Here is a 20,303-nt window from a genome sequence, read left to right as displayed (position 1 = left end):
TAATATTTTTTAAATGATAAATTTATTTACAGTAAAAAATGTGTAAAGTGAAAAACTAAGGAAATATTAAAATTTTAAGAAGTTATATTTAAAAATAATTTAATTCAGTCCAACAATAATAAAGTCACACTTTTTAATTTCACTTATCTCTTCATTTTATATAAATATTTATCTTTTTTTACTATTTTCTTTAAAATTAATAGTGAAAGAATAAAAAATTACTTTTTCATTAAAAGTATTACATTTAATATATTACGAATACATTGTAGTAACTCATTATTTCAATGAATAATTTCTTCGGATAGAAGAAGGTTACATAAATAATTATTCAAAATTTTACTTATTAGATTTAATTGTGTCCCTTATCAGATGATGAGTTGTTATATTTATGCTTATGTTATGTATATGTCATGTTATATGTATGTTTTGAGGAGTTTTAGAGTGTTTGAACCTAAGTGGGTGGGCCTTGAGTTATGAGAAAGAAGTGATTGAATTTATTGAAATGTGGAGTGTAAAGGAAAGGAGGTCAAAGAGTCATAAACTCCTCTTAAACCCTTTGTAAATTTGAATCAAAATACAAATCCTCTCATTTCATCCTCTACCAGCCCACCATTAGAGAGTGTGAGACCTTGAATTTCCTTGACTCAAGGAACATTGTAGTAATTCTTTTTGAAGTTTTGAAACTAGTTCAATGGTAAGAAATTCTTCTTCTTCCCCTCTCATTCTCTATTTTTGTTTTTCCCTAGGGCACCCATTGTGGTTCCATGGAAAAGGCTTAATTTTTGGGTTTAGATCTAACTTTGGGTTGATTTTGGGCATGGATAATACCCTTGTTGTGTGAAGTGTTAGTGGAGTTGAGGAAAACTTCCTCCTCATATCCAAAGTTCCTACCTTTGTTTCTTCCTTTTCACAAAGTCATCTTTTGGAGTTTGAATAGATAAAGGAAGCTTTACCCTTTTTCTATGCTTAGGTTGCTTTGGATTGGTTTAAATGTTGCTTGAGAATGAATCATGTTGTTTAAAAATGGAAGTTTGAGCATTTGAGGTTTTGAGTTTTGAAATTGGGGTTTTTGATTATTGATGAATATTGGTGAAAAATTCCTATCTGTAAAGAGTTTTTGATGTTGTTTATGTATTGGAATTGATAGAAAAAGGATTTGGGTTTGTTTTAGGATGATTTGGATGCCATAAGAGGCAATTCTACAGAATTTCAAAATTTTGTAGAATTTACGTCCACTGACCAATTTCACATCCAATGATCAGTTTTGAGTCCCATGACCAGTTTCGCGTCTAGTGACTAGTTTTAAGTCCTATGACCAGTTTTGAGTCCAATAACTAGTTTCACATTCAATGACCAGTTTTGAGTCCAATGATCACTTTTGAGTCTAATGATCAGTTTTGATGTGGATGTGATTAATATTTGTTTTCCTTGTGTAAATTAATTATTTTGGGATCTTAATGAATTTATGGTGATATGAGATGCGATTGAGATGATGTTATTTTATTGTTGGAGTTGACTTTATGTTGAGATCATGAGATTCACATTCATATGAGTTTTTGGTGAGTTGTTTGGAAGAATTCAAGGTGTTAGAATATCTTGCTATGCTTATTGAATTATATGTGGGTTCATGAGTGTGATGAACATATGAATAGTGAATCTATGATATTATAACCTTTTATGATGTTGAGATCAGTGAATGAATTTGTGATAACATATGATTGTTATGAATGATAATCCTGTTTTGAGAACTATTCATATGTGTGAAAATGAGTTAACTATATCCTTTGAGAAAATTTTTATTGTTGTTAGAAATGGTATACTTAGGAAGTTGTGTTCTATGACAGAACTCCTTCTCACTAAAGCGACCCAGGGGTCTTGCCTAATGGGGTATCTTCTTGAGTACCACCCCTACGTTTTGACTTCAAATGACATGTCGAGGTGTTCAATACTACTCCTTAGAGGGATTAGTGACCTTTTTAGTACATATAGGATGAATTGTTATTGATGGTGAAATTTTGATCCTTGAGACTGACCATGAGTGAGATGGTGGGTACGAAGGTGTTGTATCTTAAACATCAAGGAATTCAAGTTTAGCTGTTGTTGTGAGTAAGCACGTAAGTTTGAGAATGCTAAAAAGGCATTCGACCTAGTGTTGGAGGCTGTCGGTGGTAGCTAACGGTGAAAAGGACTATAGAATGGATGCCAAACTCCTAGATATGTTAAGGTCTTTACAAGCCTTACCGAGGTAAGCCATTACCTACACTTATTCATTTTCGATAAAACCACATTTCCTTCACCGAGTTAATTCGAGTCTTTTCTGGTCAGATCATGGAGTGTGACTATATTAAAGGATGTGCTTAGGTTAATCGCTCAAAAGGTGAAATCTTCATGGAGTCAAGTTTGTCATTGGTGTCGATGGTTGATAGACTGATAATGATTATGTTGATGATGATGGTGTATGATGATTGAATTTGATGGGATGGTTGATGGTGATGATTATCATGAGATGCTTTGTTATATGAATTTTTAAGACTTACATTTTATGTATAATTTCTACATGTTTATATTATATGTGAGATGATAGTGGATCATGCTTTAATTGTTAAGTTTTATCATGTTTTAGTATGCTTGTTTTTTGTGAGATGATAGTGGATCATGCACGTATGGTTGGTGCCTATGATGATCTTGCATCTGATGTACGCGGAGAGCAGATGGATAAGAGGTGGTCTCGTGTCTTTGGGGGCTTCATGGATATGCATATATGGATGTGAAAACGCACTATCCATTTTTTTCCTTTTTAAAGTTATGTATAATGTTTGACAAATTTAGAGTTTATGTAGTTTATCCTTATAGTGTGGTTTGTGTTTACATGCATGTTCTAAGGAGATTTAGATTACTATGATGTTGTGCATGTGTGTGTGTATGTCGTGTGATGTTTTATTTTGGAGTTTGACATTTTAGCTTTTGATCTTTGAAATGTGAAAAGTTTCCAAGTATTTTCATAATCAAATTAATTGAAGAGTTTTAAATGAATTAAAATAAAGTCTTTCGCTTGAGTTAGTTTCTAGTTTCATGTAACGACAATGAGTCGTTTACATGTTTGTTCTTAAGTTTATCTCCAATAAATATTAAAAATTCTTACATATTTTTATACTCATTATCTCTAGGCTTGGAGGGTTTGGGTAGAAACATAAAAGTATTATATTTTGTATTTTAATTTTAGTATCATATGCAATTCTTATTAATGAATAGCTTTAATTTAAAATAAAAATATTAATTATATCATCAATCCTAGGTTTTAACTTGGGTTTGAGGTTTTTTAGTTTTATTGTTCATCGCTAAGGTCAAACCACAAAAATATACTACGAAAAACTGAGGATTATATATATATATATTTAGAAAGTGATGATTTTTTTGATAGAGATTAAAATGAGGCTAAAATGATTTTCACTTAAAAGTAGGTGATACATGGCATTAATATTCATACACCTAAAAAAACAAACAAAAATACAAAAAACATAAGTTGAAAATATTGATATTCATGTCACTAAACAAATGAAAGTATTGCTATAAATGTTCTTAATCTATTAAATGAGACAATAAGAAATTTGAATTTTAGTCAATGACAAAAAGGAAAATAAAATTTGCATACAATTCGTACATCCTAAACAAAAAATGGAGTCAATATATAGGGAATGTTGAATCTCTTATTTGGTCATTAAGCGTATATTGATTTGTTTAATTATCCCATTGCAGGCTAAGCCAAATGTTGTTCATTGTGGTGCAAAGCGCAAAGTAGTGTCACCTTCTAAAATTGATGATGATGGGCATTGTTCATTAAGTTTGAAAAAGAAACCAAAGTAGGAATGGAGTTGTCCCTTGTGTTAGATTACAACCACAAGTGAAAAAAGGCTTGAATGATCATTTTCAGGGGAAAAAACACAAGGCTAAAGCAACATCTTTGAGAACTCAAAAAATAAGTTAGTGCATCAAGACACCATTATCATTTATGAATAGTAAAAAAAAGTGTGAAACCTAACGAGACTATTGTTAGCATGAATTCCGATTTGGATATAAGACCAAAAAGTCAAGGACTTCAACCTGCCATAACCCCAATAGACACAAAGATACCCACCAATATGAGGAAAATAAGCCAAAACAATGGTACTACAATTATGGATGACAAATAATATTTATTTTGTGTATCATTAATTCAAATATTATTTTTTTATTTAATAATGTAACAAATTTGTTTATATGCTTTGAGAGTTATAATTATAAAGTGTTACATGAAGAACTTGTTTGACTTGTTGTGACCAAGCTTAATGGATCACATCTTAATTTCATGTCAATTTTTGTTTATATCGCATAAATATATATTCATCTTTTCTTGATTACATCCTTACTACTTAATTTATTGTGACACAGATACACTATAGAACTCAAAGGTGATGTTTGGATAAAAGTTGAGAAATTGTTTTTGATAATTTTAAGGCATATTCAATTTTTTTTATGAAGCATGAATATAAAAAGGCAAGAGACAAGAAAGCCCAAGACATCATGAGAAATTTTTTCATAAGTTTCTTTAAGATAGCATTAAGAGGAGGGTTTCATCTTTGCTCCAAGGCACTTGAATGCATACCTTAATTAGCCAAGATATTTGCCACATGACTAAAATCATGTGGCATACATGCAAGTGATAAAGTCGAATTTTTATCCACCAGCATTATTATTTTTAGAGTCTTGGATGCATATTTCTACATGAAATAAGTAGAATCTACCGTGGATAGATGGATCATACAACAAACATCATTAATGGACCAAGGCTAGTTTTGAAATTTTCAGTTGCATCTCTACCTCCATGCCCACCAAGTCAAGGTGAGGGGTTGAAAAAGGTCAATGAAGAGATACGATATATTAGTCATGAGAGACATCAAAGCCAAGAATGAGGACTTTGACATGGATGGATAAGTGAACATATAGTCGGTCAAGATCCTAGGCTTCATTTGGACAAAGGTCAACTATCTTGAGATGAAAATCATTAACATGGATATATGACACCATATACATCAAACTAGATTGAACATTGGTCATCTCCTAAATGATGTGTGAAGTCACTATGGAGAACATACATGACTTTAAAGAATATTCTACTATATGTCAATCTTCTAAATAATTCACTCTTACCTATTTTATTTTATATATTAATTTTAAATTAAATTTGTATGTGATATTTAAGAATTAAATATTTGTTTATTTATACAAATACATTAATTTTTTCTTTCTTTTAGTCTCTATATGTCGATGTTTTTCCACTTTTGGTTTTTCTTCTAACTTTAACTTGTAACTTCGCATCTTTTCATTTTTAGTCCCTGCTACGAGTGACGATTGCAAAAAAATGTTAATGTTGATGTCATAGGGACTAAAAATAAAAAAATGAACTTATTGTGACTAAAGATGAAAAGAAACTTACTAGGACAAAAAATGAAAAAAAAAATAACATACAGGGATGAAAATAAAAAATGACATATTTATAAACACAAATAAATATTTAAGCCTTATATCATGTATAAATTTAATTTAAAGTTAATATAAATTAAAACATAAGAAGGAAATTATTAAAAGATGCATGCCAAAGACATCATTCTAGGCCTTAATGTTCCACATGACTAAAATCTGTTATCTCTTTACTTGACACTTTCTAACCCTTCACCCTCGCTTAGTGGGCATGGAGTGAAGATGCAACAATATTTTTGAAATCCAATTTTGGCCCCTTAGTCATGTCTATCATATGATCCACTTATATGCATCAAATTTTTGCTTATTTCATGTAAAAATATACATTCAAGATTATGCTTTTTGTAAAACCTTTCTTGGCTCCTTAACCACAGTGTCATAAGCTTTTTTGTCTCTTGCTTTTTGTATTTATAGTAAAAAAAATTGCTAGTTTTTTTCTATAATCTTTTGCATTAATTGTTTTTAATATTATTTGTTTGTAACACATAAATATTTGAGAGTGAGAACATGCATAACTTTAAGGATATTTTGTCATACGTAATTTTTTTTAATTAATTCATTCTTATTTTTATTTAATATTGATTTGAAATTAAATTTATAATGACATTTAACACTTAATTTTTTGTTTGTGTCTACAAATATGTCCTTCTTTTCTTTTATTCCATGCATTTTTATTTTATTTTTGGTTTGTGTAAGTTATTTTTATTTTTCCTCCATGTAAGTTTTTTTTCATTTTTAGTTCCTCTAAGTTTGTTCATTTCATTTTTAGTCCCTATGACATTAACATTAACGTTTTAATAATAGAGACTAACAACAAGGACTAAAAATAAAATAACGTAAATTAACAGGGACTAAAATTGATAAAAAAAAACTCACAAGCACCAAAAGTAAAAAAAAAAAGCCAACTAGAGACAAATTCCATATTTAAGCCTTTTCATTTTTCGTTTTGTAAGTGCTTTTTATTTTATTTTTTGTTCGTGTAAGTTTTTTCATTTTTAATGTGACGTCATTTTTAGTGCTTTTATTTTATTTTTAGTCCTTGTTGTTATTTAACATTTTTATAATAATGACTAACAACAAGAACTAAAAATGGAATAACGTAAATTTACAGGGACTAAAATTGATAAAAAAACTTACAAGGATTGAAAGTAAAAAAATATCCAACTAGGGACCAATTTCATATTTAAGCCTTTTCTTTTTTCATTTTGTAAGTGCTTTACTTTTTTCATTTGGCTTGAATATGTTTTTTTATCCCTATAACTTAGCATTTATTTTTAGTCTCTATAAGTTGGTATTGTTCCAATTTTGGTCATTGTAAAATATTTTGCTCATTTTTAATTCTTGTAAGTTTATATTTTTTCAATTTTAGTCTTTATAAGATTCAAATTTTTTTATTTATAGTCCATATAAGTTTGTACTTACAAGGATGAAAATTGAAAAAAAAACATAAAAATAAGTGCATTTGTAAAAGGACTAAATATGAGAAAATTATCTTACAATAATCAAAATTGAAAAGTTACAAACTTACAAAAATTAAAATTAGAAAAAAAAACTTGTAAGAACTAAAAATATATTTAAGTCTTTTCATTTTCGTCCCTTTAATCTATGTAAATTTCCTTTTTTCATTTTTAATCCCTATACAAGTACACCTATTTTTTCACTTTCAGTCATTTTAATTTTTTTTTATCCTTTAGCCGGTGTGACAGAACCACATCATTATTTGTTTGTCACATCAACTATTTTTTAATGGAAGTAGATGACAAAAATTAAATTTAGAAAGACACCAATTCACATATGCTAAAATTAAATACACAAATAAAAAATAAAAGGCTAAAATGCAATAATAGTTATCTTATTTTTGCTAATCTACAATTTTAGTCATTTTATTTTGAAATTGAGACATTTTGGTCCTTTTATCTTACAAAATTAATAATTTTGTTACCTCCATTAGAATGGAAGAAAACTGATTTTATAAAATAAGAAAACTAAATGTATCAACATTTTAAAAAAATTACATATTAATAAATAAGAAGACTAAAATTACATTTTAGTGAAAATAAAAAACAATACTCTCTCAATTCCTATTTATAAGACCTAAATTTAAAATGATATTTATTATTTTATAATATCTAATTTATAATTTTTTTTATTAATTATTTTTAAACTAAAAATATTTCTCATTAAAAGAAAAAGAATGTATTGATAAAAAAAATTTAGAAAAAAGATAAATATCAATAATAAGTATAATTTAAAAAATATATAAATTTATAACAAATTTAATACTATCAATTAAATTAATTATATTTTTTTTATAATTTTAATAAATTAAATAATTGAGGCTTATATTTTAAAAAATAAGCTCAGGAAGTAACTTACAAGAAACAATTCGATATGTAAGAAAAAAAAACACAAATGGCTTTTATTCGGTGTAACTGCAACCCTACATATGTAACTCTCTGTCACCTTCATCTGTTAACTGTAGTTCCATTCGAATCCGAAGATCGTTAACTCCATAATACTGATTTGTCGTTGAGACCCCATACTCACAACACAACCATGGTGTTCATCGTGTCACCCAATCACAAAACCTTCTCCATAGACCTAAACCCTAACACCACCACTCTTCATCTCCTCAAACTCGCTATACAACAAACCCTAACCCTTCCAATCTCCCACCAGCGCCTCTTCCTCTCCCACAGTCGCCGATTAACCGCCGACAATGACGGTTCCGACGATTCCTTTCTTATCTCCGATCTCGGCGTCGGACCCTACTCAACCCTAACCCTCCACGTCCCCTTCCTCGGCGGCACCAACCCTCCGGCGGTGCCCAAACCGCGCTTCGACTTCCTCAACTCCAAGCCGCCTCCGAATTACGTCGCCGGTCTCGGCCGTGGCGCCACCGGCTTCACCACGCGGTCCGATATCGGTCCGGCCCGCGCCGCGCCCGATCTTCCGGACCGGTCCGCCACCACCATCGGCGGCACCTCCGGCGCCGGACGTGGCCGCGGGAAGCCCGGGGAGGATGAGGACGACGACGAGGGCGAGGACAAGGGATACGATGAGAATCAGAAGTTTGATGAGTTCGAAGGGAACGACGTCGGTTTATTCGCTTCGGCGGAATACGATGAAGATGACAAAGAAGCAGATGCGGTTTGGGAAGCAATTGATAAGAGGATGGATTCGCGGAGGAAGGATAGGAGGGAAGCGAGGTTGAAGCAGGAGATTGAGAAATACCGCGCTTCGAACCCTAAAATCACTGAGCAATTCGCTGATTTGAAGAGGAGATTGTATACTCTTTCTCCTGATGATTGGCAGAGTCTTGAGAAGTTCGAGAGTGGGGGGTATTCGTCGAGGAACAAGAAGAAGAGGTTTGAGAGTTTTGTGCCTGTGCCTGATACACTTTTGGAGAAGGCAAGGCAAGAGCAAGAGCATGTGACAGCATTGGATCCTAAGAGTAGGGCTGCTAATGGGACTGAGACTCCTTGGGCACAAACCCCGGTTACTGATTTGACTGCTGTTGGTGAGGGTAGAGGAACTGTGTTGTCTTTGAAGTTGGATAGGTTGTCGGATTCGGTTTCCGGGATGACCAATGTCGATCCTAAAGGGTACTTGACTGTGCTTAATAGTATGAAGATTACTAGTGATGCTGAGATTTCGGATTTCAAGAAGGCTAGGTTGCTGCTCAAGAGTGTTACGCAGACGAATCCGAAGCACCCACCGGGTTGGATTGCGGCTGCGAGGCTGGAGGAGTTGGCGGGGAAGCTGCAGGTGGCAAGGCAGTTGATACAAAAAGGGTGTGAGGAGTGTCCCAAAAATGAGGATGTGTGGCTGGAGGCTTGTAGGCTGGCGAATCCGGATGAGGCGAAGGCGGTGATTGCGCGGGGTGTCAAGTCCATTCCCAATTCGGTGAAGTTGTGGATGCAGGCTTCGAAGTTGGAGAATGATGATGCGAATAGGAGTAGGGTTTTGAGGAAGGGGTTGGAGCACATTCCTGATTCTGTTAGGCTGTGGAAGGCTGTTGTGGAGCTTGCTAATGAGGAGGATGCTAGGCTTTTGCTTCACAGGGCTGTGGAGTGTTGTCCTTTGCATGTTGAACTGTGGCTTGCGCTTGCGAGGTTGGAGACTTATGACAATGCTAAGAAGGTTCTTAATAGGGCGAGGGAGAGGCTGTCCAAGGAGCCAGCTATATGGATAACTGCTGCCAAGTTGGAGGAAGCTAATGGGAATACTTCCATGGTTGGCAAGATCATTGAAAGGGGTATAAGGGCTTTGCAGAGAGAAGGTGTGGTGATTGATAGGGAAGCTTGGATGAAGGAAGCAGAGGCAGCTGAGCGTGCTGGGTCGGTTGTAACTTGCCAAGCAATAATTCATAATACTATTGGGGTTGGAGTTGAAGAAGAAGATAGGAAGAGGACATGGGTTGCTGATGCTGAGGAATGCAAGAAAAGAGGTTCTATTGAGACTGCCAGAGCTATATATGCTCATGCCTTGACTGTCTTCTTAACTAAGAAGAGCATATGGATCAAAGCAGCCCAGCTGGAAAAGAGTCATGGTACCAGGGAATCTCTTGATGCATTACTTCGTAAAGCAGTTACCTACAGACCACAGGCTGAAGTTCTTTGGCTTATGGGTGCCAAAGAGAAGTGGCTTGCTGGAGATGTGCCTGCAGCTCGTGCTATCCTCCAAGAAGCTTATGCTGCCATTCCCAATTCTGAGGAAATATGGCTTGCTGCTTTCAAGCTAGAATTTGAAAACCATGAACCTGAGAGAGCTAGGATGCTGTTGGCTAAAGCCAGAGAGAGAGGAGGTACAGAAAGAGTCTGGATGAAATCAGCAATTGTGGAGAGAGAACTGGGGAACATTGAAGAGGAGAGGAGATTGTTAGATGAAGGTCTGAAGCAATTCCCTTCATTCTTTAAATTGTGGTTGATGCTTGGCCAGCTGGAGGAACAGCTTGCTGAGAATGCAAAGAGGCTTGATCAGCCTGAAAAGTGGCTTGATCACATGAATGCAGCTAAGAAAGTCTACGAATCTGGATTGAGAAACTGTCCTAATTGCGTACCACTTTGGCTCTCTCTTGCTAATCTTGAAGAGGAGATGAATGGACTGAGTAAAGCACGTGCAGTTCTCACAATGGCTCGCAAGAAGAATCCTCAAAACCCTGAACTCTGGCTTGCTGCTGTTAGAGCGGAATTGAAGCATGGATATAAGAAAGAAGCTGATATTTTGATGGCAAAAGCATTGCAGGAGTGTCCTAACAGTGGTATTCTGTGGGCAGCATCAATTGAGATGGTTCCTCGTCCCCAACGTAAAACCAAGAGCGCGGATGCCATCAAGAAATGTGACCATGATCCCCATGTTATTGCTGCTGTGGCCAAATTATTTTGGCTTGATAGGAAGGTGGACAAAGCCAGGACTTGGTTGAGTAGGGCTGTGACACTAGCGCCTGATATTGGGGATTTCTGGGCATTGTTATACAAATTTGAACTGCAGCATGGAACAGAGGAGAACCAGAAGGATGTACTGAAGAGATGTATTGCTGCTGAACCAAAACATGGAGAGAAATGGCAAGCAATCTCAAAGGCTGTTGAGAATTCTCATCAACCAACAGAATCCATCTTGAAGAAAGTAGTGGTTGCACTTGGGAAAGAAGAGAATGCGGCTGAGAATAATAAACATTGATTTTGTGTCATAAATGGTTAGTTTTGAAGAGAACTTTGAACATTATTTAATGTCTCTTGTAGAATATTGAAGGAACTTATATATTAGTCTCATTCATGTTTCTTTCCTTTGCTTTTTTCTTTCTTGCATGTGCAACTTCTGTATTTTTGTGTGTTAGTATTCTGTCATCTAACCATTCTCTTGATTTTCTACTTTATTGCATATGTTCACCCCTATTAAAAAATGCTTGTACTAATAGTATTATTCGAGTATCTTCTGTAGGCAACTTTGTGTAGGAAACTGAGTTCAGACTATTTAAGATACTAAAGAATCTCAAACTCAAAGCTAGTTATTTAAAGTTGTCCTTCATTTATTTTGATGCTAATTTCATGAAATTCCATACACTGGTATTAGATTTCAAGCTTCATTGATTGTTTGAAGATGGGTTGTATACTTAGATCTCGAGCTTCATTAGGATTGTTTAACAGTGACCAAAGATGGTGATTATACACACCGTGACCAACTGACTTGGGCAATCAGATTAGGATCGATAAACAATTTCTGCAGATAGATAGAAGCTCAGCATGTGATGGAGGATGAAGCTGTTTAAGAACAACTTTAGGCAACCGAGTATGATCCATGCACTAAGCCAAATGGATTGGCACATAATCTAATTATAAAATATTAGCTATTTGACTTTTATAGTCACTGTCGCTGGTCATCAATGAGATGATTGATTATTAATGTTGAGGATAGAACAAAAGCAATTCTACACGAATTACATAGTATTTATCAAAATGCTGTTGAGCTTATTTATGTCTGTAGAGTGTAGATCAAGTACTATCAAATAAGTACTTATTCAAGTTACTTGTTGCCTTATTTGGAAATAAGTGATTCCTTAAAAATCATCCCACCACAAGAGAGTTGCTTCTTATACAATATAGCCTCATACTCTGAGCTTCAGGTCAGACAATCAGATGCTTTTGTTTGTTAAGGAATTCAATGATGAGCTGGTTCACCTTCTCGGGAAATTGTTCATGCACCAAATGGCTTCCTGAAATATATATGATTTCCAAGTCTGGCACAAAATTTTTCACTGTGCCACTTTGGATGTAGTCCTCCATGCCAAAAGACTTGAAGACGACATAGTCTTTCTCACCCATCATCAGCAGTGCTGGAACTGTGATTTTAGGATCACTTATACCACTATCCACTCCAAGAGTCCCGTGTGGATTATTAGCTGTGATAATATTACTGATGTACCCTAGACTAGAAAACTATTTTAGAGCATCGAAACATAAGACTTCAACTTAAGAAACCTGGTTCAAGGAAAATGTCACATCTCTTATAAAAGGACCTTAGTTGCGTACAATTATTTAGAATAGGATTTCACTCCTTGAGAATAACATGCCAATACTGAAATAAAAGGAAAACGAATCCACTTTTTCAAGATTTCTAGAAGAGGTACTGTACTGGGACTGAGAATCTGATTACCTGTATGGAACCTGCAATGCAAATCTGAAGCCAGGTTTTTCATACAGTGATACATAGGTTGCCAGGTCTTCCTCAGAGAACCATGGTGGCAGGGGAGTAGATGGGTTATACAAGTCCATGATTTCCTGATTATCACCTGCTAGTATCTCACTTCCAGAAAAGAGTGTGTAGATGTTTCTTATAACCGACTTAACATCAAAGTGGCAACAATCTGCTTCTGCTCTCCCTGGCTCCTGGATTTAGTTGATCATCAGTTCATTATTGACAGAGAGCGAGATGAAAATGATGGGAGAGAATTTACACCTGCTACTTGATGCCTTAGGAGCCTTTTGGGAGGTTCTGAATAGCAGAGGAACCTGGAAGCATGAATGGAATGCCTAATGTTATGATTGAATATATACTTTATCTGGATGGAGAGCAGCAAGAATATATGCTGGAACGGCACCAAAGTCCTTACCAACAAGCACAACCTGTGATGCAAACAATTGAAAGTGTACATGCAATTAGCCTAGGTTTTCACTTGAATCAAAAGGGTATATTGTTTTCCCCCTTTAAATTTGATATGACCACAAAAGTATATTGAGATAAACCAACCATTGGTTTCAGTTTTCTACCTTTGCTCTCTTTACTATGGGGCTGCTTATATTTGAGCTAAGTTCATAATGGAAATTTTGGTGATAAAATTTCTTAATTTCAGAATTGTCTATGACTGTATTATTCTATAAATCTTACACTCATGCAGTTTTATAGATATGGGAGATATTAATAAAGTTTTTATTTTTTTATTTTTTTGTATTGTATAGCACATGTTGTTGCATACCTTGGTAATGCTTAATGAATCTATAAGACCCACGACATCATCAACAAGGTCAAGTAATTTTGCTTTTTCTGGCTCTGCCGGATGCTCAGAAAGTCCATAGCCTCTGAAATCAAAGGCAATAGCCTGGTAGCCAGCACTTGCTGCAGCAATCATCTGGTGCCTCCGTACCATATTTCTGGGAATCCATGTAAGAAAACCACTGCCTTTTGACCTGCACAAGCAGAATTATCACTGAAAATCAAGTTTGAGGAAACTAATCAATCCGCAATATTCTGATATGGGTGTTCAAGGAGTGACCACTTCCAATCTTAGCTACATGGAGCTTTAGTCCTTTCACTTTCACGTGACTGTGCTGGATGCCCTCCATCTGTTGGGAGTTAGTAGCAGGGTGTTTCGCCGCAGAGTGAGAGAAAAGGGAGAGGAAATTATGATTTGAGGGGAGAAAATGGTAACGGACAAATGAAGAACCCTTGCACATGTTGTGTATGTGCAGATACAAACAAAATGAATAGATACTGTTATCTTATCAGTGCTATTTTTTTAAAAAATAGATGTTCTTTTGTGCCATATGCTTGACATACAAAGAATTCATGTTCATATAATGTGTGTTGTAATGTTGCAGAGTAATTCATTTACTGGATATTATGGTTGCAATTATACTTGTGGTAAACATGGTGATAATAATCCTTCACGATGTTGCTTGTAAGGCTGTGAACTAGAAAACATGGATATGACCTGGGATGCACAAATTTTATAAAATATAAAACACTACATGGTAAGAATACAACGTATAAGTTAGTATAAAATATAAAACATTACATAGTTTTTTAATTCTACGATTTAATCATATGTAATGTTAAGATTAGTGTATTATTAACAAATTGGGTTAATCCAGTTTTGTTGTATATTTATTTAGTCTTATCCCCTGTTTGGTAAGAGTGAAAAGGAAAGCCGAAAAAGAATGAAATGAACAGGAAAATATAATGTGAGATCATATTTTTATATTTTATTTTAATTCAAATTTTATATTTCATATCATCTTATTTTACCAAACATTACATCAATCAGTTAGTATGAATTCACAAATTTGAATCAATCAAAATTTTAGGTTGATAAAGTCAAAGAAAAACCCGTTCCATGAACACCTCACCTTACAAGAGCAATTATAATTTTTTTTGCTGATTTTTTCTCTAAGTAAATAAATAAGCTATATAATATAAAATAGAAAACAATGAATCTTGACTTTAAAGCTTCACCTAAACATTTTTTGAGAATTTGAAGAGTGACCGACAAAAAAATTTAATGTGAGACTTCTAACATATTTTTTCCGCTCCAACCTATAATACTCAATCAAATCTTGATTAAGAGAATTATTATAAGTCCAATATCATATTAACTTCTTTGACCACACTTCAAAACTTACAAAAGAAAATTGACTTAATGTCATTTTTGATCGGTTATATTTTAGAGTTATTTTGCTTTTGATATATTAAGTTTTAAAAAATTTATTTTGATCTTTTATATCAAAATGAAGCTTTCAAAATTTGATGTGATAAAGTAAAACAACTCTGAAACATAATAAATAAAAAATGACATTAAACATTTCAAAATAATTAACTTTACATCGTGGCGACTAAAAATCGCTATTATCTTTATTTTATTTCTTAAAAAATAAATAACTAAAAAAATCATCATCTCCACCGACCTTTCCAGATTTGAAAAGATAAAAAATACAGTACCACACAGATCAGATCAAATGACGTAAACACATAATTTCATTGGAATCACACAAAAATTTTTATACTCCTCATTGGAAAATCAAAATATTTCACACAACTATGCTATTGAAATCACAAGTAAGAGAGATCAGAGCAAGAGTTGTCTTCAACAAAAGACAGCATAACCTTAACTTACTAATTAATCCATATTTGAATGAGGAAGTCACAATGTGACTCTTTGTGAGGTATGTGACCAAGATCTCCATTGTTGTGCACGGTTGGACCAAACAAGTAAAAAATTTCTCATTTGACATTTATAACCGAACTAAGCAAAGGTGATCAATGTAAAGAGGGGTTGAATAGTGTGTTTCATTGGACCAAAACACACCAAAACAACACATTTTGAAAACATAAAGGACCAGAATGAAACTTTTTAAACATAATGTATCAAAGCTAAACAACTACAAAACATAATGGACCAAAAGTAACATTAAACCATTTTAAACTTTAAAAATTAAAAGAATACTAACATTTCTAATAAAAAATTAAAAAATTGACCAAAATGATATATTTCAAAAACATAAAGGACCATAATGAAACTTTTAAAATTTAATGTACCAAAACAAAACAAATATGAAACATAATAAATCAAAAGTAACATGAAGTCAAGAAAATTTAGATGATTTTTTTAAAAAACATCCTAGTTTCTTCTTCTTTTCTAGTTACAGAATAAAAAAGAAAATAAAAATTAGGATATAGTTGAAGTTTACTTATTTTTATTTTATTTTATTATTATAGGCTTTCAAGGTGACCAACAAAAAGGGTCGCGTGATGCAGGACTTCTAAGTTCCAACACATACTTAGTGCTATATGATTATTGACATGTGTCACTGCATTGTTTAGCAGGAGATTAAAGAAGAGGGCAGATCAAATGATCCTTTACTTTTTGCAATGAAAAACGCATGTAAATACTAGTAGTATAGTATTGGTGTGGCAATTGACTTATATGTTTTTTTAGGACTATAGAAGATTTTTTATCTTTTGACCTTTTGTCTACTGACTACGGCTTGATCATTCTGATGATAGACAAGTTTATTCCAGGACCATCAGAAATGATTTTCCTAGCAAAAGACAACAAAAATTTCCATCTTAATCACATTATGATGAAGTACTGTATTACATTTTGAAATACCGGATTTATAATGAGTTTCTCAGCAGCAGTATGCTAAAAGAATTTCCAATCTTAATCACATACCTTCAAATAATACATTATAACGATGTTCTGGTACTAAATCTATCACAAATCTCTTTCCATGATTAATACTACTGCCACTGTTATATTCTAAATGAAAAAAGAAAAACGGTACAACTAGGAATGTATAGTCAGAATGGAATTTCTTTCATATTTTCTTCTGTTCCTTACTGATAGATCCCAAATCTGTGTAGTATAAAGATCATCCATGCAAGCAAAGTCATTCCCCGAATTTCACATACAGAATAAACACATCCAATGGAATTTGTGTATGTATCCCTGGCATAATACCACAACCTCTTCAAATCATCTTACAGAATCATATAAAACATGAGCTAATAAAATTAATTTGTCAAAACTGTTTTGTCCTGCACAAATTGTTCAATTTCAACATCTCCTAACTCCATTTCACTTCCTTGCCTCTCATGTTCATTCTTAAACATGATCTCTATCTGCTCCAATGACTTCCCTTTAGTCTCAGGAACTAGCATGTAGACAAAGACAATGGCTAGAGAAGAAATAGCAGCAAACACAAAGAATGCTCCAGCCACTGAAATTGCACGGGAAACGGAAAGGAAAGACATGGCCACAAGGCCACTACACACCCTATTGCCCACAGCTCCAAGTGAAGATGCTTGAGCACGCACTCTTAAAGGGAAGATTTCAGATGTCAAAACCCAACACACAGGGCCTAATCCAACAGAAAAGAAAGCCACATTCCCACAAACAAATAGAATTGCCAATGCAATCACAAATGACCCTTGTGGAAACAAAGAAAGACTAGCTCCTATGCTAAACAAACAAATTGTCATGCCAATTGTGCTTACAAAGAGTAGTGGCCTTCTACCTTTTTTGTCAATAAGAAAGATTGCTACCAATATAAAAAGGGTCTTTGTCACACCCACAACAACAGTAGCAGCTAGGAGTTTTGCATTATCCTCAATCCCAGCAGCTTTGAAGATTTCAGGGCTGTAATACACAGTTGCATCAATTCCAGAAATCTGTTGAAAACACTGAATCCCAATTCCTGTGATCATCATTCGGCGAAGCGAAGGCGAAGGAAACAACAGCTCATACCACACAGGTTTCTCCTCATACTTTTCACAATTGGCCAAACCAGCAGCCTGTTGTATTTCTGCTAGCCTCTCCTCCACTTCTCTATCACTCTCATTTGTTTTCAGAAGCACTGATCTTGCTTCTTCGATCCGGTTCTGCATTACCAACCACCTTGGTGACTCAGGAATGATGAAAAGAGCAAAGCCAATGAAGACTGAGGGCAAAATCCCCACAGCAAGCATTATCCTCCAGTTTATGTGTGGTGAAAAGCCTGAAAAAGTATAATTTGACACATAACCAAGAAGAATTCCTAGATTAATGAAAATCTCTGGGAAGGTAGTGAGAAAGCCTCTGGTGGTGTTTGGTGATATCTCTGCAATATATATAGGGGCAATCAAGCCTCCAAATCCTATTCCCACACCGGCTAAAAGTCTTCCAACCATTAATATTGAAAATGAAGGAGCAAGAGTCATTATGAGTGAGCCAATTTGAAAAATCACTGCAGCTATGGCCATTGTCCATTTCCTACCAATAATATCTGAAGTTCTTCCACCACCTAGACTTCCCAGCAGAGAAACAATGCTCAATATACCAATCAAAAATTCTTCCTTCACCTCAGATATCTTCAGATCTTCTTTGATAAATATAACTGCTCCACTCATCACACCCACATCTACAAATTGACAAGAGTAAATCATGTTAACGTTTATGAATAAATAATATATGCACCAGCAGTGTGTTTAAACTATCATTTAATTATAAATCCGCATGTACAATAAGTTTGTTGATGTTTATAGTAAATATCTTAAAAGTGATACTACTGATGATTTCTGATTAGTTGACAGTATAAAAACTAAACATTTTTTATTTAATGTTGGAAGTTCTTCTTTCATGAACTTTAGACTAATACAAAGATGAATCACACAAAAATCAGAGACTAGGCTTATAAAGCATACCATAGCCAAGAAGGACATTGTTGAGAGAAGCAAAGAAGGCACAGGCTATGACATATTTCCTGGTACTGTTTCTCCTTGCTTCTTGATGCAAAACATCATCGTAACCTTCCGGAAGCTCGGAGTTCATCCTCTTGTACTTGTTCTTTGTTCCCAAAGTGATTCCAGACAACCCCACTTCCATATTCCCATGTTGTTGGAACCCCATATCTGATCTTTATTTCTATGTAACTTGCAGTAACCTCTGAAGATTGTGTTTGGTTTGGTTCTGACTTATGAGAGTACTAAAACCATACCATGGCATGAAAATTGACCTTACGGTATACAAGGACAATACTCAGCAACAAGTGGGGGCACTTTTTATGTCATGAAAGCAAAAGCAACCCCACTTCCTAATACCATATTTTATTTACTTACATGTGTGAGTGTGACCTCCCACATTTATCAAAGTTTAAATGCTGCTTTCAATGCAACATCTTAAAATCATTAATAACAATGTCCAATGACTGAATTTTGGCTATAAACTACATCAACTAGCTAGGCTGCTATTGTGCTATTAAATAGAATATTCATAATCGAACCAATTGCACTTTGAACATTCAAGTTTTTCAATTTAGAAAAAAGAATTAATTACACTATTACATGTTACTTAAAGATTAATCTCCAAACCATCTAATTATTTGTCTACAAAGTGGAATCAATGATCGTCAGGTTCAACACTTTTGTCTTTTAGCTCTTCACGTGGCAAACTGGCAATTGTTCTTTAAAATATTTTCGTTTGGATCAGATTAAACTATTTTCGTTGGATTGTTAGTCGTAATCGCCTAATCAAATCAAATACATTGAAATATCAGCTAAACGAAATTATTTTCTTTAATTAAGAAATGTCAATCTTAAATTGGCTTTATAATGAATCTACATTTGATAACATTCACGGAAAGGTATCGTAACAACTCCTCCAGGAAAATTAATGGTATCATAGTGTATATCGTGCTATTCAAATTTGTTTGCTTCCTAAAAATTGAATTAGCTAGATATAGACTTACGGATTGTCTAAGTGTTTTTTTTTAAAGAAGATTGTCTAAGTAGCCTTTTAAATTCATCTTTTTAGTTTTTTTTTTATAAATATCTTATAGCAGTATAATTTTTTTTTATTTGAGACAAACACTTAATGAAAGTACATTTCCCAACAAAAATTTGAACCCCGTTTCAACATTTTATGAAAGATTAGCCCTATAAAAAGTACACGTATGATAAAAATAAAATGATTTTCAATATAATTTGAATATGATTACTTCAAAAAAATTGCAACATTTGTTCTAATTTGGCTAGCAGATTGACATTATTATTATTATTATTATTATTGTGAGAGAAAATTGGATTGGACTTGATCCAACTAGTTTGAATCATACCCTCTTCGATAGGTAATTTGAAAATCAGTCAAGAATACCCTATGAATCAGGTAAAAACTGGCCAGTTTAATTCCTAACAGCTATGCTCCTCTCTCCCTTGGCTAGTTAGTTGCAATTCGTAATGATATTATATTTTTAATTGAGTCAAATAATAACTTTTTCATCGGTTGACAATGTAAAAACTATTTGTGCATAGTTATTAATCTTTTTATAACTAGCCATTAAACTCTTTATAATTGAACTTAATTCCTTGTAATTTTATATTAAGTTATTACTTAATATACTATTTAATATGAAAAATATGTTTATTTATTGCCAATTTAATTACAGTTAAACCAATAAATCGTGGATTAATATCTTCATCAATTTAACGGACGGCTGCTATAATTTTAAAAACATTATGTACTAGTAAACACACAT

The 20,303-nt window shown here is 33.7% G+C and overlaps 2 protein-coding genes across 2 annotated transcripts; one reads left to right on the top strand and one right to left on the bottom strand.

The window, feature by feature from the left end:
* The first annotated feature begins 7,918 nt into the window (after window positions 1-7,918).
* Window positions 7,919-14,134, top strand: LOC114380048 (protein STABILIZED1-like). The gene is made up of 2 exons (XM_028338957.1): window positions 7,919-11,215; window positions 13,476-14,134. Exon 1 carries the CDS (start codon window positions 8,074-8,076, stop codon window positions 11,197-11,199), a length of 3,126 nt encoding a protein of 1,041 aa, XP_028194758.1. The 5' UTR covers window positions 7,919-8,073; the 3' UTR covers window positions 11,200-11,215; window positions 13,476-14,134.
* Window positions 14,135-16,359: 2,225 nt separating this feature from the next.
* On the bottom strand, window positions 16,360-18,845 carry LOC114379129 (probable polyol transporter 4). Its single transcript, XM_028337719.1, has 2 exons — window positions 18,475-18,845; window positions 16,360-18,191 (listed from the first exon to the last, which is right to left on the bottom strand). The coding sequence occupies exons 1-2, from the start codon at window positions 18,677-18,679 to the stop codon at window positions 16,807-16,809; spliced, it is 1,590 nt and encodes a 529-aa protein (XP_028193520.1). The 5' UTR covers window positions 18,680-18,845; the 3' UTR covers window positions 16,360-16,806.
* Window positions 18,846-20,303: the final 1,458 nt, after the last annotated feature.

This window comes from Glycine soja, chromosome 12 (assembly GCF_004193775.1).
Source record: "Glycine soja cultivar W05 chromosome 12, ASM419377v2, whole genome shotgun sequence".
Classification (NCBI taxonomy): domain Eukaryota; kingdom Viridiplantae; phylum Streptophyta; class Magnoliopsida; order Fabales; family Fabaceae; genus Glycine; species Glycine soja.
This window is presented reverse-complemented; position numbering and strand designations above follow the sequence as displayed.